Below are 27066 nucleotides of genomic sequence, written 5' to 3' on the forward strand. Positions count from 1 at the left end.
CTGACCTACTAGAAGTGAACACTACATATACCCCCTTTTTATTCCAGGGGATTAAACATTGTTCTGAGATGTCTCATTTCCAAAAATGCAGCGTTTGGAAGGTGATAAATATTTGGATATTTCAAGGCAATACTTCTATTTTGTTTATTAGACCTCTCAAGATATCTTTGCATTTATTGATAATTTACTTCAAAACTCTAACATTTTTAGTTACAAAATTTTCATGAGTGCATGCACATTGAAAAAAAAAAATCTCCTCTCTTTGTACCTTGTACAATAAAGGTACTTTGCAGCTCCTTTTTATTTTCAACCTGCCTGTTTTAAACATTTTCAGCTATAACACTATTTTTGATCTGCCAACAATTGAACAGTTTTTAATTCAGCACGTATGTCTAAAATCCTGACATACCTGGCTTGCAGCTTCTGTTTTCAGATCTTCATCTGGATCTATGCCAACTCTGTGAAAAAAACCCAAAACAAAACCAAAGACATATGGTAATGATCTGATGTATATTAGAGGGCTTTGAGGGTAGAAATGTTTCTTTTGTGCCACTCATTTCCTACTAGGTGAGAAATACAGAGAGGAGCTGACAAAACATTGAGATCATTTTTTTAATCAAGGAAGTTCTTAAGTTTTTAGGAAACTTGAGATTTTTTTTGAATTGCCACTCATAACACCTGAGATTAGATCTTTACCCTGGCTCTGATCCATATCTGGGGAGAGACAATCAAGTCATTAACCTTTGCTATGAAATTCTTAATTACTGGCAGAAGAGAGGTGTTGAGGAGGAACTGGAGTTAGAGAGGTATGTGGAGGATAGGACTGCAGGGCTCTGGCATTTCTTGACTGTGCTGCATTATGGGTAGCTTGTAGCATTTGGAAAGGGCTTTACTTGGCATACAAGGTAGGGGGAAGCAAACGAGGGGAGAGGAAACTGCAGTGGGTGATGTGCAAGATGATGAGGACCTGGGTTGTGTTTTGCTAATATGGACAGGAAAAAAATAAGATTGGCTGTTCAAAGTGGTGTGGTGGAAGAATTGACATTCTGAATAGAGCCGATGCTCAGTTCTGAGAAGAAATGCAGCAGAAATGTTATGAGTTGAATGACAGAGGCTTGTGCTCATGTTGACACCAAGAAAGGAAGGAGAGCAGTGAGGGATGTTGAAAAATGAACCTTCTTATCACCAGAATCTGAAGCCCACAGCTAGGGTGACCAACAGCCTCTGAATGCCTCACAAGCTCCCATATAGCATCAGGTCCACTGAGCTAATACAGAATTTATTGATGCAAAGAAAATGTACTCTTTCACTAGATATTCATTTAAGGCTACTTTGCTGTTTTTCTGACAGTCTTCCTTCTTGAGTATATTTTTGCTTTTGGTAATAACACATCAGAATAGTTTTAAAAATAATATTTAGTCCTTAATAATAATTAAGCATTCTTTCCTGTAAGTATTATGCATATACTTTTATTCAGTCAGAGACAATGACAGGAACTATATGCAGAGTAGATGTTTTTTATATGTAAATACTGAATGGAAGAGAAAAAAAGATATTTTTTTTTATCATAGCTCTTGAGCTTCAACAAATATAAGTCCTTCAGGCATAAATATTTGTATCTTTTTATTAAAAATAACAATCCTGGTGCTGACTTGACAAGGAGACAGAATGAATAGCTGTTTCTTTTTCTTTTCTTTTTTTCTCTGTTGTTCTTTACATTGCTAGAAAAAGATTCTGATGGTACTAACCTGTTCATTACTTTGGAGTAAAGAAAGTTAGGTATTTTCCATTTCATGAAAATGGAAACATTTACATGGGAAAAGAAAAAGAAACATTCCACAGACGTTTAACCATCTTTCTGACGTTGGATTTGTTATTGTCATATACAGAACTGTTGTGTCTAGGGCCTTATCTGTGCTCAGCATTGTAAAACTACACAGTGTGAGACACCCCTGCAGAGTATACAGGATGCGAAGGCTGAAACAATGGCACAAATGCAGGTGTGATGGTCCCAAACTCATAAACCAGGTCAGAATCAGAAAGACAATCCCAGTCTCCTAAATGCAATTACATGCCCTGTTTATTAGACTACACTTATTCGCTAGACGAGTTCACCAACACCACTACTTGGCCAACACAGAAAAGCATCAGCAGTACAATAGTTAAGGGTCTGTACAGTTCTGGAAATAAAAAAATTCAAAGCATTTACGCATGATAGGTGCAGCTGAAAGGCGAGGCTACAGCACAAACTTCCCCACACTCGGTTCTCCTTAATGAGCTTGACTTGACCTCAAAGAATCAGTCTCCTGGGACAGAAGTAATTTAGCCTTCATGCAGTTCTGAACTTACTGGAGTTGAGAAACTGCCAGTTCTGACTGATTGCGTGTGTTGGAGTTGTGATGTGTTTATTATAGAATGAGCTAAGACAACAGAAAATACTTCACCCGGGACTAAAAGGACTGTAATAGCAAATGTGAAAAAGGGTAGGCAATGGGGCCAATAGGAGCTGGAGTTTCTGGCTGTGATATCATTTCAGCAACAGTGATATAACTAATAACTAATCACATTGACAACGGGAATCCATCAACCTAGAAAAAAATCTGGATTTACAGAGTTTTGCAGAATTTGTGGTGTGCTTAAGCTTCTCTGCATGTATAATTTCTAATCCTTATGGTCACAGAGATAGCTAGTTGGTTTGCCTTGTTTATTCTGCAGACAATAGATTATTATATGGCACATATGAAGATACTCACATGAAATCTTAACAGGAGTATTATATTTAAAGCCAGAAAGAACCAGCAAGAAATATCTAATGAAATCATACTTTGAAAAAGAAAAGAAGGTTTCTATGCCACGTGAATGCCACAGAGCCACAGATGATGCTTTCCTTTGGACTAGTCTCTGTTCTTGTTTATAACACTGGGTCAGATGCCATTGCTGTTTTTCTCATGGAATAGTATCTTGCTACTGGAAATTAGTGTGGATAGCACAATCTTACCTATTGATTTAAAGTCCCCTGAGAAAAGGACCAGATCATTCTTTGCGTTCTATGGGAGAGTTTTTTAATGCATTAAAATAGTCATACATTTTTGTAATAATTTGAACATTAGCAGCTTTGTTAAGTATGCACTAAGCAGACTCTATTCAGTCATTTCTGAAATTGAAGCTAATTATTTCATATCCAAACATAGGCTTGGGAGCCTAACATCAGGCACCTAGCATTGAAAATCATGACCTGCTATAATTAACTCTGATACACTTGACATGAACTAGAATGCTATTTTTAAGTTGCGAATGTTGAAAAAACAAAGCGTAACAAATTATATGAGACAGTCAAGACAACTGAAACTACGCACAGATATGCACTTGAAGTTTACATCCTTGACTTCCTCAAAAGACCTGCTAGATCTAATGCTATTGTCTCTAGAATTTGCAAACTTAAAATTTGTATAGATTGCTATGAAGGCCTCTAAGAAATACTCTGTTGTTAACATTTGTATAAACATCTTTCCCCTTTCAACCTTCTCAGTTTTCCATTTCTGTGAGAAGACTTAATGCATGGTCAAAAAAATATTTTCTTAGTATTTTTTCTTCCTTCTTGCTGTCAACTTTGTCTCTTTTCTCCTGTTATGTTGTTTTACTTCTTGCAGTCTCCCTTTTCCGTCTTTCTCTGTCCCACTTTCCTGGTTGCTCTCTATTCCTTGTTCATTTCTACTTGGCTCTTCTAAATAGTGTATGCTTTTATTTCTGCCTTTCTATTTTTGCATTTTTTTATTCTATACATAAAACACTTAAGATGACTTCTCTTCCATAAAAACAAACGCAATGGCTTTTTAATCAGATCTATATTGCAGTGGAGTTTATTTACTCTATGTATTTAGATAGGCTTTAGAAATGTTTTAGATTCTAATATGCTAGATATGAAGGAGTTAAAAATCCTGAAAGCTGCTCTGTGTTATTCTTTTTAATTTGGGTCTTTTTTTTGGAGCCCTGTGTGTGTGTGTGTTTGTTTTTAAATAATGGCTATATCAAAACCTGGATTCAGAGATTGTTCAAAGTTGCTATATTCAAAATCTGGAAGTGAAGCTTGTGACTTCAGCTCGTCTCTAACAATTAGGCCCAGGCATTGCTAGGGACTGCGCATTAGTCTGCAGAAGTACCCTTTACAGTTGATGGTATTTAAATCCCCATGTGCTATCAACTGCATCATTTTTTTTAGCAACAGTCAGAATGCATTTGGTAATAAGAGGAGGAATTTGTCACTGAATACAAAGCAGTCGATAACATCTTTTCTGATGTGGTTTGAAATGAAAATGGATGGAAAGATAAATCCCAAATTGTCAGGGGAACCAGTAGTAAGAAATACAAAACCAATCTATAGGAATACCAAGTAGTAAATCACTATTCAGGCATTGCCGACTTTTAATTCCCTCACTTCAAATCACCACAAAGTCAACACTGTAGGATAAAATCTTTGCTTTCTACAGTGAAGCCACAGAAAAATGTATAAACTTATGTCTTCATAAGGATCTAGGCATGCAGAGCAGAAGTTTTGGTGTACATACTTAAAAGCGTGATTCTCAGCCCTTCTGCAATTTAAGTGCCAAGAAATCTGTAAATAGAGATATTTCTCTGAAATCTGAATTCTGATTACTGAAATTCTACTTCTGGGCCTGTATAGGCTTTCTGTATTTGCAGAATAGAGCCTGGTTCATGCACGTTTAATCTCGCTCGCAGTCCCACCGAGTCTAGTTTGCACCTACCATATACTCACACTGGTTAGCTGTGCTCCGGGTGAAGCAGCCGAGACTGTACTTGAAAACATGTCCTAAGAGCACATAGTTGATTCCATCCCCTTTTTATTTAATGACTGATCAATTCAAGTGTCTTGCAAAGAACTGGGAAGCCTGGTTTCATCAGTCGCCTCAAACTGAGGTGATTCCACACCACACCTCTCAGAAGTGCCAGAAATACTGGCCTGAGAATGATATGGGTGGTGGCACCATCCTGATGGCACCTGTCCTGCTGATGCTGCCTTCTTGTACCAAACATCTTTCAACTTCAAGCACCGATGAAGCCCCAAGAAGCAGTTGTTTACATGTGTATTATTTAACGTAGCTAATGATTTAATAAACAAAACATCAGGCTTGCGAAAATTTACAAGGGAAATATTTCCTAATGTGAGTAACAATCTTCCCTGATCTAAGTGTATGATGGTGAATGTGTACTTTATAGAATATGATATTACCGATAAGGGTCAGAATTAGCCATGCTTCCTCTATTTCCTTTTCTAGATCAGTGGGGAAACAAAGGCAATTCAAGAGGTGAAAAGTCTGGCATCTCTTTCTGTTTCTGGCCCCATACTATAAAATGGGGTTAATAATACTTTTTCCACCCCATTGCTCATGTTTTGTGTATTTAACTTGTAAGTGTACATCCTTCATTATCTTTGTAGAAAATCCAGCTTAGAGCTATGGTTTTGTGTAGAGCGCTAGGAGTGCTGCTATAAAATAAATAATAGCAATATTGGTTTCTTGCTTGTCAAAGGTTTTACAGGAAGAACTCAGCCTTAGTGCAATTGCATCAGCCTTCCACTGGCTGTCTCACTGTAACTAAAACAGTCTTTAAGCCTCAGTTTTTATCTCAAAAACTGCACATACCAAGAAGGGTTTTCTGAGTAAGTGATTTATAACCCAATTTTCATAGATGGCCATTAAACAGCATTTGCAACAGGAGTCTTGAATATTTTTGCATGAATAAATCTGAAGCTTGTAGCTATCCATCATCAGCATATTGCATTCAGTACAGAATTATTAACTGTAAAGACTAGAAACATGAGCAAAATCCAAAAAAGATTGTTTCACCACCTCTAATAAATCATTACAATTGAAATTAAAAAACCTTCAGGATAAATAATGATTACTTAGGCCATTATTCTTGTCCATGTGGCAGTAAGTGTGATGTGTATTCCTAACAAACTGACACCTAAAATCTGCCTTTGCTTCTAGATTGCTATGTTGCTGCTATATATTGCTATTGCTGTGGACCGATGCTGTCAAAATCACCTGCTTTTTTACAGTACAATATTTTGATTGACATAAATCCCATGGAGAATTACAGTATGAGTATAGATCCTCAAAGTTCAGCTCAAGCTAATTTTTTTAATAAATGAAAACACTTTAAGTTTAAGGCAAGAATAATCACTTGGATCCCACAGCAGAAAGAGCAAATCAGTTTAATTTCATGCTGAGGAGGATTAAAATAAATTATCAGGTAAACAATGGTTCCTAAATGGTTATGACAGTTGTTTGCCATGTGGCTAGTGCTTCCTATCTTATATCCACAATGTACTGAAATAGAGCAAAGACTATGATTTTAAACCTGTAGAATCATGTGAGAAAGAGATAAGTGTGCCACAGTTTGACTTTTGAACTTGTAATTTCATAAAACTGGTGAGAAAATTTTTTGGGCAATGGCACTGCAAAACATTAGTCCTACGGTCAAGGCCTATGGACCATTTTTGGTGGACATATGGACAATTACTTGGTTGCAGAGTGGGCAATTAAATTAATATGATAACTGTATAAATGCTTTCCAAATAAAGAAAGGCTGCGATGCATGAAGATAATGTGTAAATGCAAACAGACAATGTCTGAAGAAGGAACTGTAGTGCTCTATAAGAGATTCACAAGTTCTAGTCTCTAGATGTAATCTTAATTATCAAAAAGATTGTGAAATTGTGGATAATGTCACTGCATGAAATTTTACCCATCGCTTCCCTATAGCTGTGCAGCTGTGTGAAGTAAAATGCTAAAATTTAAAAATAGATGATGGCTTACATTTACATCATGCACTTATGCAGATAGTAACTAGAATGATGAACTGGATCTTTGGGTATCTGGTATCTGATTCTCTGTTCTGTTAATCCTATTTTATCTTGATATTGGGAGGGCTAAAATAGCTTGGTCACTTTGAAGTAACAATGTACCTCTATCTGTATGGTAGAATGCAATGTGAGATGTCTTACAATCATGACAGCATGGCACTCCAGCTCAGGAGTTCTGAGAAGCAGTGATTTATGTCCCTGTAATGCTTCTGGCACACGCAGTAGGTTATGAATGTCATTGTGCTATGTAAATATAGCTGTAGTGAGGAATCAGGCCTCTTGCTTAAAAATATGAACCAAATTTGACTAAAATGAGCATCATTTAACTTCTGTGGAATTTTTAGAAATCATCATTTGTAGTAGCAGTAGTGCATGTGAATAGAATTGGACTAAAATCAGAGTGAAGGTTGGCAGCAACCAAAATAATGTGAACTTCCATGTGGTGACAATGTAAGAACTGGGACTTGTTTTCAGGTTCAAGGAAAGATCATTGTAGTAGATTCTCAGTCTAGAGTAAGAGGTTGTTAAATTGTTCATTACGTTATGACACACAGGCTTGTTACACCGAAAATTAGCAAATCTGGCTGGATGGGAAATGCAAGTTGTGTGTTTATGTCCACAGATGCTGTAATTGCATGAATTACATTGAATTCCACGGCAGGTTGGAAAAACAGCCGCTGCTGGCTCTGCCAAACCCACTCTGCACACTTACTTTGCCCTAATGGCATACTACTTATAGCTAACTAAGCAGATCTAACTCGCAGCACATTGCTGCAAGTCAGTTCAGGAATTTTTCGTGTACAGGCAGTGGGCTGCATGTGATTCCCACTTTAAAGCTTGATTCTGAAAAATGTAGGGCAAGGCCATTTTACATTCATGCGTATATATGTACGTGCGTGCAGTCTTTAGGGTTCCAAACTCATAATTGCTTCCTGCCTCTGATACTAAGTGAGTGCGTGAGAAATTTGATTTCTGTACTTTCTCTAGAACTGTTTTCTTGGACTTCACAAGAGTTGCCCAATTAAATATCTTTGATGTGTGGCCCGTAAACAGCTAGTGAAACCCAAGGACCCTTGGCAGCAATGTTAATCATCCACTAGGGACATCAGCTGATCAGCACTAATTTGCTTCTTTTCTGCACTCATGTCTCTTCCGTGAAACTCTCCCTCACTTTACTTCCCCCCACCTTCACTTTTGGTTTTCCTATTTGTATATATGCTTATAGTAATATGTTGTAAATGTACCTTTCACTGCACTGTGCTAAGTGATCTAGCTATCACCTTCTACTTGGCTGTTTATAGCTCTGCTTTGCTGAGTAACATTTCACTTGCATGTTTTATTTTCCTACTCCTGCTTTAGGGAGAAGAAAATCTTTTCATAAAAAGGTATTTTTAGTAGTTTGAATTTAGATTAATAAACTTTCTGTTTTAAAGTATGTGGAAAACTCCACCACTCTTCCCCTCTTTTTATATCCTTATCTGGAAAACATGTATCTAAAATGCAGTTGTTTTTCTAGGAACCTGGCAATGTTCAGATCCCTCTGGCAGTTCAGCAAAGCTTTGTTCTATTCCCCGTTCCTTAGTAAGGACTGGACTGTATGTCCTGTGCTTGTGTGACAGCCATTCCCCTCACCCTGCCCCCAAAGAGCAGTTTTTCTTCATCCTTCCTTTTTCTAAAATGCCCCCCATGGTTTTTGCATAGAATCTGAATTGCAGTGTGAGGGGAGGTTTCCAGAAGGCGCGCAGCGTGGGCCTAACGGCTCCTATTCAAGCCACTGTCACCGGTGTCACTGGCTTCAAAAGGAGCAAAGTTAGACCAGCACCGAGTGTTTCCAAAGAGCCTTTCCTTCATGTTTTTGCCATCTCTCAGCATTCCTGACCTATACAGCGATGTGGTGGTCGTGTTAATTTTCCAGTGATCATTGTACTGCAATTGCTTATCTGACAGAGGTTTCATTAACAGATTGACTGGTTCAACGGCACTTCCTGCTATTGCCATCATTTGCTATTTTCTCAGTGAAAGAAATAGATAGTTTCATGCAGCTTATTTATGTAAAACCCAAGATCTATAGAACAAGGTAAGCACTTTACTGCCTGCTTTTCAAGCATTTAAATTCTGTCTATAAGCTCCCTCTTGTTTTGAAGAGCAGGAAGTCCAGAACAGTGTCATAAGGTTACATGGCCATAGTCAGTTAATAGTCACTGCCCTTCTCAGTTATGCTCTTCACTTATTCAACAGGTATGTGATTACTGGTAGGCAATCAGACATAGAATTACAGGCAAAGAATGGGAAAGCTTGAAAGGACTGTAATCCTCCTAAATTTTTATTTTTAATCTCAGCTACAGAAAAACCCCAAACACTCAGCAAATCTAAAATTTGGATAACTCCATTGCTACAAGAAGCCTTCTAAAATGAAACCCTTATGCTAACACTAGAATCTTTAATAAAATATTACAGAATTATTAAAAATTGGGTTTGTTCTAAATTGGAAAAAATCTGTTCAGACTCAATTGAGATGCAGGTGCCCCTGGAGAAAAATGTGGTTACAAGGTCACATCACTCAGGAATAGAGAAACTGAACAATAACAACATATGGAAAATAACCTGACTTGAAACATTTTCTAAAATTGCAAGAGAAGTTTAGACATGAGGAATGCACATGCTAGTAGCTGGGATATACAGTGCAATTATCACTTTTCTCAGGCTGTGTTTTGCTATTTAGTTTTCACCTGAGTTTTATGTCTCAGATGAGAAGTGAGACTCCTAGAATAAGAGGATCCCTTGATATCGTATTATAGCATTGGTGCAGCACTGACTTAGGAGCAAGGATGGGATTTGGTACCTCTTTGGTAGTAATGAGGTTTGTTCTTTTGAGTGCTAAACCAGTAAATCCCAACAGAGTTCTGCTTTTGGAATATTGTTGGGTCACAGCACAGAGTGGCAATGGCAAGGCTGTCCCAAGGTGACTGTGATATCTCCCATCCAAACTCTTTACCCTGTTACTGTTTTGGGGGAGAGAAAAAAAAAAAAAAAAAGGTAAGTTGTGATTTCCCTTACTTTAAGCCAAATGGTCTTGTATTTTGAATAGCACTTATTGGGACTGATACCAGCCTACATGTGTTAAGGACAAGTGATCATGCAGAGAGAAGGAGCTACTGGTGATGGCAGATGCTTTTTTGCTTCTACTTAAGCTGTTGCAAAATGGAGAGGTATAGACGCACAAATGCACCTCAGCATCATCCTTTCAATAAGAGGCAGCACACAAACCACAATATTCATGAGCCTCCACATGCTTTAAGAAATTCAGTATTATTACCATACCTCTCCCTATGCTGTGAGGAAGTCTATAGATCAAATGCTCTGTACACAATTTTGAAACTGTATTAATAAAAAAAACCCTGGAAGATTATTAAAAATGCATTTTCCATTAATGCAAAAAGATAGAAACACCACTGCATTAAAAGAAGTATCATTTTTGCACATAACAAATGTCCTAATTGCTACTTTTATGAACTCTATGGAGATGAATACAGCTTTCAAAAAAAAAAAAAAAAGAGCCAGGAATTAGGCCATTTTGTTGGCATCTTACTTAGACTACTAATGAGCTTTGCCAGCCAGGAAAAATGAGAACTGATTTTACAAAAGATCTGTATGAGGAAAAGAAACCGCACTCAGATGTATTTCGACAATTTCCTACAGATGAGGCTAGTTAATTCTTGGCTTAGAAATAAGTTCCCTCCAGTGAATTATGTCAATGATTTTCAGAGCAGTAAAATGTTTGTTCTGTGAATCACTTTAGGTGTCTGTTCCTTTATTTTCCTTTAACATAAACAGCACAGCTTTGGAAAGAAGCCCAGGCCATTGTAGATGCATTACATTATTGCTAATGTGATTAACCCAAAGTAAAACATTTAATGCTCCTGAAGCGTTAGTCTAAATAATGAGAGGACCAACTCTTAAGTTCCCTGGGCTCACAGCATGGGGAAGAACGTATCATGCACTCCATCTTTTGCATTGACATTTGAAATTTATCACACAAAGCTGGTACTGGGAACAATTCTGTGCATAACCATTTTAAGTGAAGAGTAATGCTGGTCAAACTAAATGCATGCTACAACCAAAACACGCTGAGTAAATGCTTGCTACTGGCTCTGCTGCTGAGAACTGGTGACAAGGTACCTGGCATGAAAGCCATCACTGATCTTTCCATTTAGGCTGCTCTTTTCACAAGCAGTTTGTAAATCAGCTGCGTTGCTTAAGTTCATACTTAATTCCCAGTTTGAAATATGTTCACCTAAGTTCTGTCTGAAATGCTCAGAACAGCAGGAAATGATAGTAAGGACTTGTATGGATTGATTGACCCAAGGCTGTATAAAACAGATATATGGTATATTGGAGACTATACCTTCAAAGATATGCTGTATAGTTGTTTTACCAAGGGGTAAATCAAAATGGCATTTCTGAATTCTTGAAATGGTCTTAACCATGCAGCACAATGGCCTTTAGAGCTGAGGTCACTACATTCATAAGCAGATACATTGCAGCTGGTAATCTGAGTAAACATTGATAGGATTTTTTAATGTTTCCTCATCTAGAAGTAAATATTGTAGGACAGAGTGCTGAGCTGTAACTTAGCTATATAAATATAGAAAAAAAATCTGCTATGAAAATTAAAAAATGCATTTAGTTTATTTTTTAGTTATCTATTTTCAGATCAGATACATAATCATTAAATTTTGCCAACTCTGTGCATTCATGTTCTTTCTACATTTGAAATGACAAATCAGGCTTGATAAAGGAAGAATCTAAGGAAAAGTCTCAGACCGAGTAAAATGTTACGTGCTAAAATGGAAGAGTTTTGCCTAAATTTTCATTGTCTGATATGTGCACTGTCAACAATTATTACCGTTTCAGTTTTAATGGCAGAGAAACACCTCTGCACATATGTGTTGAAACACTCTTTAAAGCCACTTTAAATACAGCAGGATAAACAGTAGTGTCATTTGTGAAGACAAAGTTCTAAAACAGTGCTTAATGGAAAATTTAACTTTTCATTTCTTTTAAAACTCTCTGCTTCTCAACAACAAAGAATAAAAAAATACTCAAAAAGACAGCCAAGCCATTTTATTTAATTTTGCTACTCTACCATTAAAAAACCCCTACATAGATTATATGTTCCTGATATAGTAAATATCAATTAAAGTGTAATAGTCTTTTTGATATATCGAGGTGCTGGAAAAGTATGCTCCCCTTCATCATCTAGTGTTTATCTCATTCCATGTTGGTTTTTATTCATGAATTGTTTTATGCCACTATAATCTTGGTCTGATAATTGCACTGTTTAGTTTAGATGTGCAGATTTCAGTTGATTTTAAATTTGCTTTTGCTATATAATCCTTCCCTCAGAAGCCTGGCCATCTTTACCAGTTTCAGGCAATATATTTAGATCTCATGTGGCTGTTTAAAAAAATATTTAGACCATTCATATAAATACTTATTGTCTCCAAAATAGATACTGATCTGTAGTCACACTGTTTACAATGCTAGACAATGCAAGAACTATTATTGATATAAATGTGCACATGTGCATGCTCACAGACTCTCCAACTCTGTACTACAGGGGTTCCAGAGGGGAAAAAATATTTTCTTGTGCTGTTGACAAATTTGGACCAGATGTCATCCCTGACAGTGTAAGTTCTGCTAGTCACACAGTGACCATGGAGCAGTATTTAACTTTGATACAGTGTTATTCGGGTTTGATTTTTTCCTTTTTGGTTTGTACGACAGTTTTACTTGTACAACAGCAGCAACAAAGACAGATACTTTTACCTTAGTTGCTGTATTTATCCAGAACTATAGAAACTGTCTTTATTTCACAGTATGTAAGGTTCCTTTCTAGAATTCAGGAAGTACATTAAATACAAATGTTAGGCTCGTTTTTTTACTCTTGAACTTAGTAGTCTCACATTTTTAAATATGCATGACTTGGTAATAAATTCATTCATTTGGAGAGAATAAGAGCTTAAGTGGAATGTAAATAATCCAGAAGCCCGGGTCTGGTGCCCTAACATAGGTGAAATTCAACTTACATACATACATTTGCATTATGTCATGTTGTATTCAGAAGAATTTAGGAAATAATCAGGCACTGATTTTGCATTTGCAAATACTTATTCTAGGAAAGCAAAGGTTTCAAATGTCAATGCTAGCTTTTTCCTTTTGTGTCAACAACTCAAATGTGGCTACAAACCTCTTGATTCTGCTAATTCCGTCCATCCAGAAAATTCCCTAATTTTCTTTTTTTTTGTGGTAATGAACTGAATTGGCATTCTTGTCTGGTTTGCTGGGGGCTCTCTCCTAAGCATGTGCTGTTTCGAGATTTTTATGCTGCCTGCACCAGTCCTTGCAAGTCTTTTATGAGCACCCTGGAGGAGGGTTAGTCACCCCCTTGTTGAATAGTACATATTAACTGTGACACTGTAGTTAAGGTTGATAAAACACTTTCTTTTTAATTAAAGCCTTCATTTTTCTACAAGAGCACTTGGAGACACACTTCAGAGCTTCTAGGTTTTGGTGGGGGTTTTTTTGTTTGTTTTGGTTTTTAGTAATTTTTCTTCTTCTTCTAACCATATTCAGCTTGAGCATAAAGCCTGAAGCACCCAGTTGAAGTTGGCTGCCATTGAAAATGAGTGCAGTGGAAAAGGAGTACTGGGAGGATGAGATAGGGAGTGTATTATAAAGATTCATAGTTTTATTTATGCTTCTTGTGTTGCTTTGCAGTGTGTTGGGAGGTGTTTGCTGCATTATGGTTCAGAAAGGGATTGCATTCCCATTGTGTTTTTGCCTTCTTGTAAAAATAAGAGTAAACTACTGTATGTAGCAACTAGGAGCCAACATATGAATTCAAGCAGTGATGACAATGAAAGCAATAGCTTGCATGAGATAACGAAGAAGCAAAGTGAGAAAGTAGAGTGAGAAATTGCCTCAATCAGGGATCCCCAAAGCATATTATACTTCTGCCTACAGGCCAAGAAAAGAAATGAAAGTTATTATGACAGCCTGCACCAGCTGAGGATCTGTCCCCATTTTTCCATTGCCACTCAGCTTCCCTGGGGCTCTAAGTAATTCTCTGTGGCTAGTGACTTCAGGCAGATGTGATAGTTCTGTCAGTGTATTCATAAATATGTGATACTTCAACGTTGGCTTCAGGCTCCTACCTTACTGAACAGAGCAAGAAAACTTGATAGCTGAAAGGCAAGTCTAATGCTTAAAATTCTACATGCCCTGCACCCTAATGAATCAGTAAATACTGTGACAGTACTTCTTAAATCTAAAGGATTTGCGTTGTGTTCGAGGTATAACATTGGGATCCAGAGAGAGTATAGATATAAGAGTTGAGTTGTAAACCACAAAAGCTGTTTTAATTTTTTAAAAGCCCTATTAAATATAACTTTTCCTCTTGTCAAGGGAGAACAATTATTGACAAAATCATCAATAAATTAGGCTTTTTAAAAAGGATTTTGTGTAGTTTTTTGTTAGGAAGATTGCTGACAGTCTGTTTAGTTTGGTACAACACAGTGTGGTAGAAAATACCCCAGGGAGCTTGCTATCTAAAAGACAAAATGGGGAAGGCAAGAGACACTGTGAATCTTGGAAAAGATTAATTAATTTTACATTCTAAAGGTATCACTGCTCCTTTCTGGGACATGTGTCTTCTTTCTTTTGCTTAAGTGTAGTGCATGTTGAAGTATACCTAATAAATTGGATTGAAAGCTGTGACATTTGCTTAATCTAAATTGGAGAATTTGTCACTTGTTTATAATTCAGATTTTCAACGTAAGTGATAGCAAAATGGCACACAGCCATTATGACTTAGATTTCAAAGCTATAGGCAATACAAAGAAATGCTCTGACAGAGAATCCAATACAATGTTTCTTTTTCTAGTATTGCACTGAACCTCAGTAAGAAAGGATGTAGGCTATAGACTGTGTTTTAGAATTAAGTTGGGCAAATAGATGATTTAATTACTTATCATTGTGAAAGCTTTAAAATAGTATTTCTGAAGATGTGAAAGAAGGAAATAATGCCACTTTTTTTAGTCACTAAACTAAGACATAGCAACTGAACCAAATTTGATAACTCATTTTATGGGCTGAGAAGTTTTCTTAATACTTTCAGAATCAGTGAAAAGTAAAACCATGCCCAAGCATCGGTTTCAAAGGAACATAAGCACTGAGGAGCCCAAATGGTGCCCATTTAAAATGGGAGCTAGTCACACGAAGCCTGAGATCTTCAGATCAATACAGGTCAAATCAATGGGAGGTATTGTAGCCCCACTGATTGCAGGAGGAAAAAATAATGATCTTTGGTCTTTTTAAAAAGCTTGATCTTAAGTAAATTCAAATATATGTATATGTAAGGGTCAGTCGGTGAGAAAGCATATGAGCAGTCATTCTCCTGTAGACTACGGAATAGGGTACTGGAAGTCCTGGATTCTGATCTTTACTACACAGAAGATTACTGTATTTTAGTTGATGACTCATTTTACGTGAAACAGAAACACTTATTTGGACGGGAGCTGAAACCTCCCTAGTGGACATATTACCCACTAGTCTACAGAATAATTTTATCTCATTTTCTGGTTCAGTTTATTAAAACTATTTTCTAACTTCTCTGCTTTCCTCATGTTATGGATACGTATGCGTACATGTGCAGAACTGGTGAGGTTTGGGCTAGAATTCATCCAGAAAGGTGGAAGAAATACATGTGAATTGAATGAGGCAGAGGAAGCAAACCATCAAGTCCATGCTGCTAGTTGATGCAGCAGGCAAGAGGGAGAGCAGGGCCTCTTCTGCTCTGTCTAAAATGAAAACCGAGGCTGCCACAGTGTTTGTAGGAATCCCTTTGGCTGGAGAGTAGAAAAGCTCAGGGACTGATCAAGGCTCAGGAGATTCAGGCAGACTACCTGAACCTACACTGCGATTCCTGACCAGGCTTAATGCTCACGGATAAGTGAATAGCAAAGGAAACTGGGAAGTTCAAGGTCACAGTGTACAATACCTTGCCTACTTGTAAGATTAGTTCAGCAAAGCATGGGTTTTTAGAGTTGCTGTTTAGGGTATTTTACATAAACAGTACTTTGTATAGAAACTTTTATATAAACAGCTGTTCTATCTATTTACACAGAAAATATCTTGGATTTCTAAACCCAGAATTTTAGGTACAATTTCAAGATTCTTTTATATGTTATATGTCATTATGTAACAAATGGTGTATCTCTCTGAAGAATTAAAAAATGCCAAAACTGATAATATATTTTTAAGTGCACTGAAATCAATTACTTGCTGAGGTAAGAAGTAATTTTCTCACTTAAATCTCATAGATGTACTGACTGGCAAATCACTGTTGGGTTGTTTCTGCACTGATAATTCACTATAAAAAGCCTGTGTTATAGTATAATTAACTGTTGACTAAACGCTAAAAGCCCATTCTGCTATACAGAGCCTAGATTATTTAATATCTGCTTTAATTAACCTTTCCCATTCAACTAATTCTGGAACAATTTGATAGGTTTGTTATCAAGTGTGCCAGAGCTTTCCTTCCACTCTATTTTTTAAAAAAAGAACAGAAAGTTCAGTATTTCTGGAGGAATGTTTCATGAAAGTTGAAGTCATGCAGTTATCTTCTGTCACTAAGTTCCTCTGCAAACCTAGATAACGCTGAGTTATACCAGTGTATGCTTTTATTTGTTTAGATTTACAAGAATATTTCTATCATAGCCCATACAGTGTATAAGATCATTAAGGCCTAATTATCTTCCCAGTTAGCAACTTTTTTCTTGTTGGAAGACAAAAGATATGTGTGTTTTATTTATTTTTTTCTACACTTCATGTTTAAAAATGGAATGTTCTTGCACTGCGTGAAATACTTGCTAGCAGAAAGGAAAACCACAGGAAGGATTAAAAAAACCCAAGAAAGACTGAGAAATTTAGTTTTTTTCAGACTGAAATGATATTTTAAGTCAAAATGAAATGAAAACGTTCATCCCTTCAAAATGAAACATTAATTTCATATTTTCTTGCTGAAGAAATTCCTATTCTTTGTCAAGCAAAAAGGGAGAGAAGAATGAACATATGCACTTTGGAAATTAAGCAAACTAACAAATGTGAAAAGCATATTAATTGAATACCCTTCTATTTTTTGGGGCCAGCTGACAGTATTACACAGTTCTTAAAAAATCACAGTTCAGTGAGTTTCCAGAGCAATTATTTTGTAAAAAGCAACAGTATCTGATCAATAATAGAGTTAAGAGGTATCTTGATCAATACCTATAAAGCAGGGATATAAAATGCATCTCAGTAAATGTGATTGTTATTTTTTCTAGAGCCAGGATTTCATACCACATATTTATCTCAAACTTTTAAAGGCTCGAATTCTTTTCCTCTACCTTCTATTCACCCTCAAACAACACAGTTTTGGCATATGCTTGAAGTCAACTGTGTTTATGCTTGCACCAATTTAATTTTGGTGGACTAGTTAGAGATAGAGGTTCAAATTAATTTGGCATATTTTGGTAGAAAGTAATAAATCATCAGTTTTGTTCTAAAGTCCCAGATAATTAATGAAGATGTTCCCTAGCAGTATTTCCAGATAGCTTTGTTTGATTCCTTATTTGTAGTTTGAACAACTTCATCATATTGACTGCTGCATAGCAGCTAGCTTTTGTATGACAGGGAGATGCATTTTAATGGAGGAAAAAAGTGATTGCATGAAATCGAAGAAAACTTTTTTGTTGCATATTCAGATATATCAAAGCAACAGTATTTTAAAAGATAATAGAAGAAATATTTTAATTGACACAAATCCTGCTGGATGGATTCTATTCCAAGCTATAGATTTATTTATAATTTTCTAGAAACACCTATAAACTATTCTGGGTTTTTGGCACGTGGAAAATTCATCCTATTGTTTATTCCTAATAAATGGAAAGGCACGTCTATTACTGGTGTGTAATATTCCCTCTCTCCTGTACCAAATATTCTAGCAATAAAAGTGTATCTTTCATTTCTTCCTTCCTTTTCTGTTTTAAGTAGCCATGTGGAGCTAGAAATACAAGGTATGTGAGGTGGGATTTAATTGTCTTCTATGTTAGGAGACTGTGCCCAAAATTAGACCCCTCTGGCCAAAAAAGACCAACAGAGTTGACAGCAGGAGTCAGGTACATGTTGTGTGCAAGTCGCAATTGCAACGCAAAATCTCCCATTCAACAGCTGCCCAGGACTGCCTTTCGCAGCTGGAGTCAGAAAGCCCAAGTCCTCTGTATTTTGGTCTTTTATTTTGTTATCAAGCACAAATGTTTATAAACCTTGTTTAGTATCATTTGGGCAAAATGCTATAGTGAATAACTCTGAGAGATCAAATGTGCACCTTATTTTAGCAGAAAAGTACCTTGTAAATAAATGATAGGCATTTCAGGAGATCGCTGAGATTCATTACCTGGACAATTTCTCATTTTCAGTTAGAAATGAAAGGAAATTATCCAATTTCTCTTTTTATAATAACATCTAATACATTTAATGCCTAATTTCATATTGCTTCTTGATTTATAGCATTTACTAGGCTAATCATGCTCTAGCTACTATTATAAGAGCAGCTATTATATTAACCCTTTCAGCATGGGTGTGCCCCAAAAAGCGTTTTCTTTGCTTACAGATAATTTCATGTGTGATGCTGAACATCTCAGGGTTTGAAGCAGAATGCATTTCGCTAATATGTCTTTATTCAGGAACACCAGACCATTTCCTATTTCTTGTAGATACTACATATATACTATGGGTATACATACCCACAAATCCCGAACTGGTGGGAAAGACCACCAGGCAAAGGGGAAGTATCACATCTAGCAATATTTTTGTATAAAAAAGATCTTTAACTAGGATCTAGACCAATATTTTAGTTTGTGCTACTACAGGAGATCAAAGGGAACAAAGTGATAAACCAGAATCTGATCTTATGCTCTCTGTGACCCATGTCACAATTAATCAAGAGATTACCATGCAAATTACTCAAATGCTTAATCTTTAATGTGCTTGAACAAACTTGAAATTGCTGATATTTATAGCAGCTAAATGTCTTATAGCTGAAGCTAAAATTCTGCCTCTTCCTCTGTCTTCCTGGATCACCCATCTACTAGTGGGCAGAGAGTGACCGACAGCCATGCAGTTTCCAAAGTCAACCCTAAACTACTATTTTTCTGTCATATCTGGAATACTGTGTGGGAGCAAGGATAGGGGTCATCAGCAAAACTACGTGTCTTGAAGATAAAACTCCTTTGATAATCATGGGACAGTGTCTTCTCTGAGCCATTGTTTTGGATCGTCCATGAACTCACATAAACACTTCCTTGTTAGTTTAGTTTTATTTGAATGATTTTCAAGGTGTTCTTTGCAATTGTGAAACTTACCTTTTAAATACCAATGTAGATTTTGTGACCTAAGAGTCTGCACATAAATCAGTAATACCCTAATGCTGAGGAGAGCCTAGGGAGTCAGCAACATGGTTTCTCATGTATATATAATTAGTGCTTGTTAGCACAAGAACATTCAAACTATCATCATTATAAAAGATGCTATGCAAAATGCTGTCCTTTAGGTGTTCACAGGTGCAGATAGTTGGACAGCTGAGGACAGTAGCAATTTTAAAATAACTGCATCATTAATGGTTAGACTTGTTACATTAAATTACAGGTGTTTCTGGATTTTGGAGGGTTTTGTTAGGAATTAAAAGACTTTCTAGGCAAGGACAGTGCGATCTCTGTTGAAAATGTGTCTGGGTTAAAAGGAACCCAGTGGGCTGAAGAGGCTTGGCTGAAATTGCGCTCTCAACAGAAGTGTTTATTGCAGCATGATTTAAAATACTTACTGTACTATGGTTAAAGAGGAATATGACCCTGGAAACAAAGACTGAGCTTTGTTTATTGGAGCTATTTCTGCTACTGAGAGGGAATACCAATTAGACTGATTATGAGTATTCTAAAACCGAAACAAAATAATAAACAGTACAAAGTGCACAGAAATATAACAGTACTTGAAAACATACTGCCTTTAATTGAACTGTTCATCTCTATGTTGTGGTCACTTGCAAATTACAGTTGAAGATACTTAGGCTGACATTCCGTTTTCAATAGTAAATCAACAGATCCTTCAATTTGACTAAATTGTTTTCCAGGACTCTAGAGGAAATATGACCCAAAGGAATACGGTTATAGAGGAGAGAATGTGCCAAGGCCAGGAGAAAACATTTAATTAAACCTCCTTTTCTAAACTGACTTCCCTTCCTCTTGACAAATGGTGAAAGGAAAAGGCGTTCAAAGGAATACAAGCAAAACAATTAAGGTTCGTAATAATTTATAACTATTGAATTATGGATCATCTGAAAATATGAACACGTGCTCCTGGCTGTTGCATTCAGAGTATCTCAAGGACTAATGTTTCAGGAGGGATAATCCTCGTGCACCTATGCGAGAGCAAAAAAGGGAAACTAACATGCATTTACTTGGAGTAAACCTTCCACTTCATTTAGGAATAAACGAGGAGCAGTAGAGATCAAACTCCTACGTGAATCTAGTTCATAACAAATGACTGTAAGGGGATGTACCATCTCATGTTCTTTTCTATGAGCACAGCAGAATTCAGCAATGGAGTACAGTATCCCAATGAGGTTCTTAACCAGGCAACAGGGTCACTCCTCCTTGCCTCAGCTGACTGCAGCTTCGGCCTAGATCAGCTGTCAGGACACCATTCTTTCCAGCTCCACAGCCACATCTCATCCCAGTAAGATTAGAGAAGGCATCGCTCCACTTAGCATTACACAAAACTGTCTAAATCAAACTTTTGAAAGTGACTTAGGAGCTTCACCTCCATTGAATGTCAATATATTTGAAGTTTCTAAGCCACAGGACTTTGCAATATGGCATAGAACATGTGTTTAAGACTTACTATTATTAGTTTCATGGTTTGAGAATTTACAGAAATAGTTACTTTGTCACTGTGAAAGTTTTATATGGTTAGAAGAGTCTCAAGATTCTCAATACTTGTATTTACAGTAAGAGATAGTGTCTCAGGAGCTGAGGGGGCTCCATCACCTGCTGGGAAGCAGTAAAAAGGGCCCAGTACGGTTTGCTCATAAAGCTCTGGGGCAGGAGGTTGTCAAACATATGCAAATGCTTTCAGGTCCGTTGAAGCCTGAGACCTATGTGACCTCTGCCTGAGTTTGTTGTGCTTGACCACCTTCTTAAAGCTCCAAATACCAGAGACGGGTGCTGCCTGTCCTTTACCCATGCAGCAGAATACTGCAGGTTGTATCCATCCTCAGTATCTGAAAGGTTTCTTCCTCGTTATCAGGTAAAGATGCAAAACCCCTGGATAGTGATGGAAGAAATCTTACATGAAAGGTGAGCAATTTCTGGTGATGGCTTGATCACTGAGTACAGTGTTGAGTAACACACAATTCTAGCCTTGTGCCCACAGCACAGCAGATGCTGCAAATAGAGGCTGTTATGAAAATCATGAGTTTTAACATTGCTTATGTCTTGTTTAGATCACTTTTAAGCCAGTTCGTAATTGTCCAAAGACTTCTGTTTAGCAAACACAGTGGGATTAAGCATGGTAATATAAGAGTCCAGTTATATCACCACCTTTCCAATAGATCCCATTCATACAGATTTCAACAAATGTGGTCTTGAAGAAGATAATTTTCTCTTATAACTGATTTGACAAAGGAGAGTAAATAAAGCTATCCAGATGCTACAACCATATGATGGCAAATCAGAACTTAACTCTGGCAGAACTCAGAAATAGGTAGATTTTTAATAAGAAGGACTTGTATGTCATAAAACTGGAAGAAAGTATCATCTTTCTCTGTAACTGGAAAAATATAGTAATGTAGGAAGCACCATCCACCTTGTCTAAAACGGTCTGTTAATCCTTTGATCTGAAGTGCATCCTTCTTTGTTCTTAGGCTGTGGAAAAGGAAGGTTCCTGCTCAGCACTTCCTGTAATGGAGCCCTGAGGCTCAGTCATATTTTTACCACCATTTCAGTCCTTGAGATTTCTTACCACAACTGTTGCCTTTCTAGATAAGGCAGAACTCACTCTTTCTAAAGCCCGTTATATTGTTTTTTTTTTAAAATTTGAAGTGCCTCTTCTGGGAAGCAGAAAGAGCAACTTTGGAAGCTTAAAGTACAGACCAAATCTGATATAAGCTTTCTATGTGGCAGCAACAAGTGCTACTACCGTGGCATTGTAAACTGTCTTTCTGCAGCTCTCTTTGAACACAGGGAATACTACTACAGAGTTTGGGAATAATGAAAAGAATATTTGTGTTACTGGAAGAGCAGCGCTATAATGCTGGCTGAGGCCATGTTGTTACTCTAGTTGCTCTAGCATAAAGTTCTGTCTTTCAGCAGTCTTTAACCTGTTGATAAAGGGCTGGGGGAAGCGCAGAATCTTACTCTACCAACCAATTTTTTTTGCTAGACAGCCATGGTCACAAGCAGTCAAGCTACAGCATTTAGCCCCGCCGCTACCTGCATCCCTAATGCAATATTCTGGTAAACATACACCCTACCTTAGCCTTTGATATTGGAGAAATGGATTAAAGTGTTGGATACTGAAGGAACCAAAATCTTGAATTGTTGAAAGAATAGCTTATCTGTGAAACATTTTTATTGTTAAGGGATATACTAGCATTCTCAATGATATTGAACTCTGCTGGCTTGTGACTTTTGGGTGCTGATGTCTGTTGAATGCTCATTTCCTACTGTATTCAGTGGATTTGCAATATGGAAATAGGTGGGAGTTTAGGAGTTAGCAGTGTTTTGATCTTCCATCTTTTATGCTGTAACACTGAATAATGTTATAATTTTATGCCTCAGATGTGATGCAGTCAAATAGTTGGCCTTATTTCAAAAGCATTAACAGCTAAGCCAGATTCTTAAAATGTTTTGGATACAGCCCTATCACGTTTTTCCCTTTTTCATTCCAAAAACAGTGCTGTAGCCATACCACAAGGAAACCCCCACAAAAGAATCCTGTCTGTTTTATATTTTCTGGTGGAACTTCTAAAAGTGGAACAACAAAAACTCAGCATAAAACTTTAAAAACTGTTTTTAAAAAATTTACTTTGCCAAAATACTTATAGATTATATGAGTTGGTAAGAAGTTCTCCAGTAGGTCTTTCTGCAACTTTTAGTCTGAGTTTTTATGTTCTGTTAGTGTTAGTCAACGCAAATTTACCATCAAAATAGATACAGGTAAACCCCTATAAGGAGTCTATATTTGGGTTGGTTGAATGATTCAGTCTATGAAGAATAAATAGAAGAACGCTTGAGACAGCTCTTTTGACTTTGGTGGCTTCATATCAGTGATAGAGATACATCTATGCATAATCTGTAAATGACTTTTCCTTTCCTTCATTGCTGTAGATGTGGATGGGGGTTACTGCATGCTTGACCCTTGTAAGTGGCAGATTTTTCTTCATGCGGATAACAATATTGCTCCCAGTTTACCTGCACTCAACTCCTAGCCAGTCAGCATTGTCTCCCATACAAAACAGTCGAGTCTCCACTCTTCTTATTCTTGTTACATGTATTAGATTGTTTTTTGAGTTCTATTTTTACTCTTGACTCATTTCTGTTTTGTGTTCTCAGAGATCACTGACTATACTAAGGTATGCTGTATTTATGCTAGTGTAGCGTGAATGAATGACCAGCTGCTGTTCACTATCAGAGACCTTCTGGCTTCATCAATGCAAATAAAGTTTTGGAATTGTATAACCTTGACATTTTTAGGTTTAGTTTTGCCTAGATGGGCAAAGAGAAATAGCTATCTGCAGTTATGAAGCTGGAATCTGAACAGTAAAAAGAATAAGCAGAGCTCTGGAAACCTCTGGAAGTGGATCCGAAAGTTTGGGTCAATTAGAAGTTAGAGAAGGCAATATAGTTGAATATTAGAAGAATATTTTGTTTTGATTTATTTCATTTACTGGGTTGGTGCTTTCTCATAGAAGAGTGCAATGAGGAGATGCTCCTACTGAGAATGTGAGTTTGGACAGCCTTGGTCGTCCCCCCAAAATACGGTATGCCAGGCCTCTGGCATTAGTATTTACAGGAAGTTGGAGGTTTGGAACTGAAGTTTTATGTGAAATAGAGATGGCACGTTTTTAAGAGCAGCCAGGCACATAGACATAGCCAGTTTCTAAAATACGTATCAAAGGCAATGGCCAGATAGGCACAGTATTGACAGTTACTATTCAACTAGTATTTATTTAGAATATGGAATAAAAATCTCCTTATTCACTGAAGAACTGCTGCAAAGAGATGCACAAAGTCTGGAAATCCCTTGACAAAACTGGAGGTGATCATAAACAAACAGGACCTAATACCTAGCACAATACTTTTATAGGACAAGTTTTATTAACAGCTTTGTATTTTTGCTCTGCCTGTCAGGAGAATCCTTTATCCCCAAACCTCTCATTGCAGATCTACTGTAAAATGTAGCTCTCTTTTTTTAATCAGAGTATGGGGAATGCAGACATATATCCAAAAGCATTAGCAGGTAATACTCCACATCTCTGACGGCACATTTATTGAACACTTCAATTTGACTGTGAACTCATACTTAAATGGCTATCTTTGTTTTGTTGTTGATGTATCATGATATTATTCTCACACACAGATGCATGTCTATTTATTGTCTGCCAAGAGCAGTATATTGTAGTCCTTTCACATGGGGAGTAAAGGCAATTTTTTTCTAGTTATAACTCTCAGATAAACCAAAAGACAATGTATTATATAGGAACGTAGCGCAACCAATTCTGCGATCAGAATTCAGCTGATAATGCTGTAATAGACTGTGCATATGTCTCTGTGCTCAGAAATGTTATGTTACTGTGCCAGACAACTGGGAACATTTCAATAGGACCCGATTTTCAGAAAGCGAACACTGAACACTTCCTGAAACTCAGAGTTTCAGGTATCTAAAATAGGAGGCAGATAAAATAAATAAGACGTTTTTAAAAATGTATGCCTCATTCTTTTAAAACAAATTTAAACAATGTTCAGACTTTGCCAAGAATTTTAAGACTCGTTTTGAAGACTACTCTGCATGGGTAAATATACTAGTAAAATAATGAGAATGATCAGTATGTATTTCTTTTAAAACTGTATTTTGACATACAGAGACATGTAGATATAAATTCTGCCATTAGCAGGTCAGATATCCAAGGCTTTAAGAACCTTTCCTAGATTCAAGCTATAGTTTAAGTAGGAGCATATGTTTCAATATAACTCTTTTGTTAAATGAAGGGACCTAGAACTGTGAACCGTAATAAAACTGGGTGAACTCCTGGGATCCATTTAAGCTTCTTTTTACAAAGCTCTCAGCACAGCTGGCCTCTGCAACCTTGTGAGATAGTTGAGTGATATTGCTGCATTAAATGGGAGATGGAAACGGAGCCTTTTTCAGTAGCACATGGTTAGTTTTGATAATGTATCTTACAACATGTTTTGGCAACAATTTGCAAGTGTTGTATAAGCCATACATATTCCTGGAATAAATCACTTGGTAGTTATCTCTGAGGACATGTCTTCATCTTTTCTCTAAAAATAGTGTGACAGATTATATTTACATTAAGTTGAATTTTAACTGAAAAAAAAGAAAAGCAGATCTGATGCTATTGCTGTGAGGAGAGGTGGAAGATTATGGAAATTGCAGTTATTATGGAAACAAAGATTGATTTTTCAGAAGACTATTACTACCATTACTTAAAAATTGTCATTGTTATGTTCCCTTACAGTCTGTTGATATACGAGGAGTCTTGGTCACTGTTATGAGAATTTCACAATGTATATTACGGAGAGTGCAATAAATCATTGAAATATGGTATAATATGTAGACAATAATATAAAATAAGAAGGCTATACAGATACTGTCTTTTATCTTGACTAACACTGTAATGTGTTATGGTAGAGCAAATGGTAAATATATTAGTGTTAGTTATTTGTAATTTATGTTATTTTTACATATCTTCAACTTAATGGATGACAGACTTATTTATGTTTTAAAACCAAAATGTGGATAAGTTCATCTGTAATGTACAAAATTACGCACTCATCTCTAGGATAAGACTGACCTGATCAACCTTGAGGAGTTAAGAGCTGCATCTCCTGAACTACTGATAGGAACTGTAGCCTATTCCACATAACTAGAGTGGGCACAAATTAAAATGTATGTGAATAAGATTCAATTCATCCAAATAGTCTCAGAAATCACATGTTTCTCTTTATTATATTCTAAATGCCTCCTGTTCAATTAAATACGCTACCTGCTGGATAATAATTTTATGATGAAATGGTTAATTGGCAAAAAAGCACACTCAGCTTTAGGCTATTATTTGCTGATTCACTGTATTTTTGACTGTTCCTGTCTCCTGAGAAGGTTACCTATACAGCAACTCATAGGTTACGTAGGGAAATCCAGTGTAGTCACGGTGACCTTAAAGCAGCCATTCATACGTTTTTCATTGACTGTAAGTACTTAATTTTGATAATGGGAATAAATTTATTTCTAGTTGTTTAGATTAACTGATCTAGCGCTGTGCTTTGGATTTTAGCGATATTGGTAAATCTGGTTCCCTAAAGCACTGGGGAATCACCCAGAAGTGGTCAAACTGCCCTGGGATACGGTGCCTGGTATTAAGTTCACATCAACTGAACAATTAAGGGCTAGTGTAAGACCAGTCTCCCTCTTCTATACTTACAGAAACAGTTGCAGCATTTCACTGGCTTCAACCCTTTTTTCTGTAATTGATGACATACCAACCTATTCCAATGAGTCTCTTCACAGACAATTGTATAATTTTTGTACTCATAATATAGTTTCCCTTGGCTTTGTGAGCTGAACCCTCCGAACTAGCATGAAAAATACAATCTCTTTCTTCCAGTTTTATAAAAAAAATGTGGGGGTAAATGCAGCTCACAACTGCCACTCAGGCACAGCTGCAAGCATACTGGGGGTAGTACACCAGCAAAGTGGTGTAATTTGGAGCGGTCCCATAACTCTCTCAGCAAACCCATACAAGTATCAACTGGCATGAATTACCACCACCTTTAAATAATGAC

The 27066-nt window shown here is 36.8% G+C and overlaps 1 protein-coding gene across 1 annotated transcript in view; it reads right to left on the bottom strand.

Moving 5' to 3' along the window:
- SLC9A9 (solute carrier family 9 member A9) overlaps positions 1 to 27066 on the bottom strand; it is a 218157-nt gene that overhangs the window by 62868 nt on the left and 128223 nt on the right. Inside the window, exon 13 of the mRNA XM_049802899.1 lies at positions 410 to 458. Coding sequence (XP_049658856.1) covers positions 410 to 458 — 49 coding nt within the window. The remainder of the gene's footprint in view (positions 1 to 409; positions 459 to 27066) is intronic.

This window comes from Accipiter gentilis, chromosome 6, assembly GCF_929443795.1.
Source record: "Accipiter gentilis chromosome 6, bAccGen1.1, whole genome shotgun sequence".
NCBI lineage: Eukaryota > Metazoa > Chordata > Aves > Accipitriformes > Accipitridae > Astur > Astur gentilis.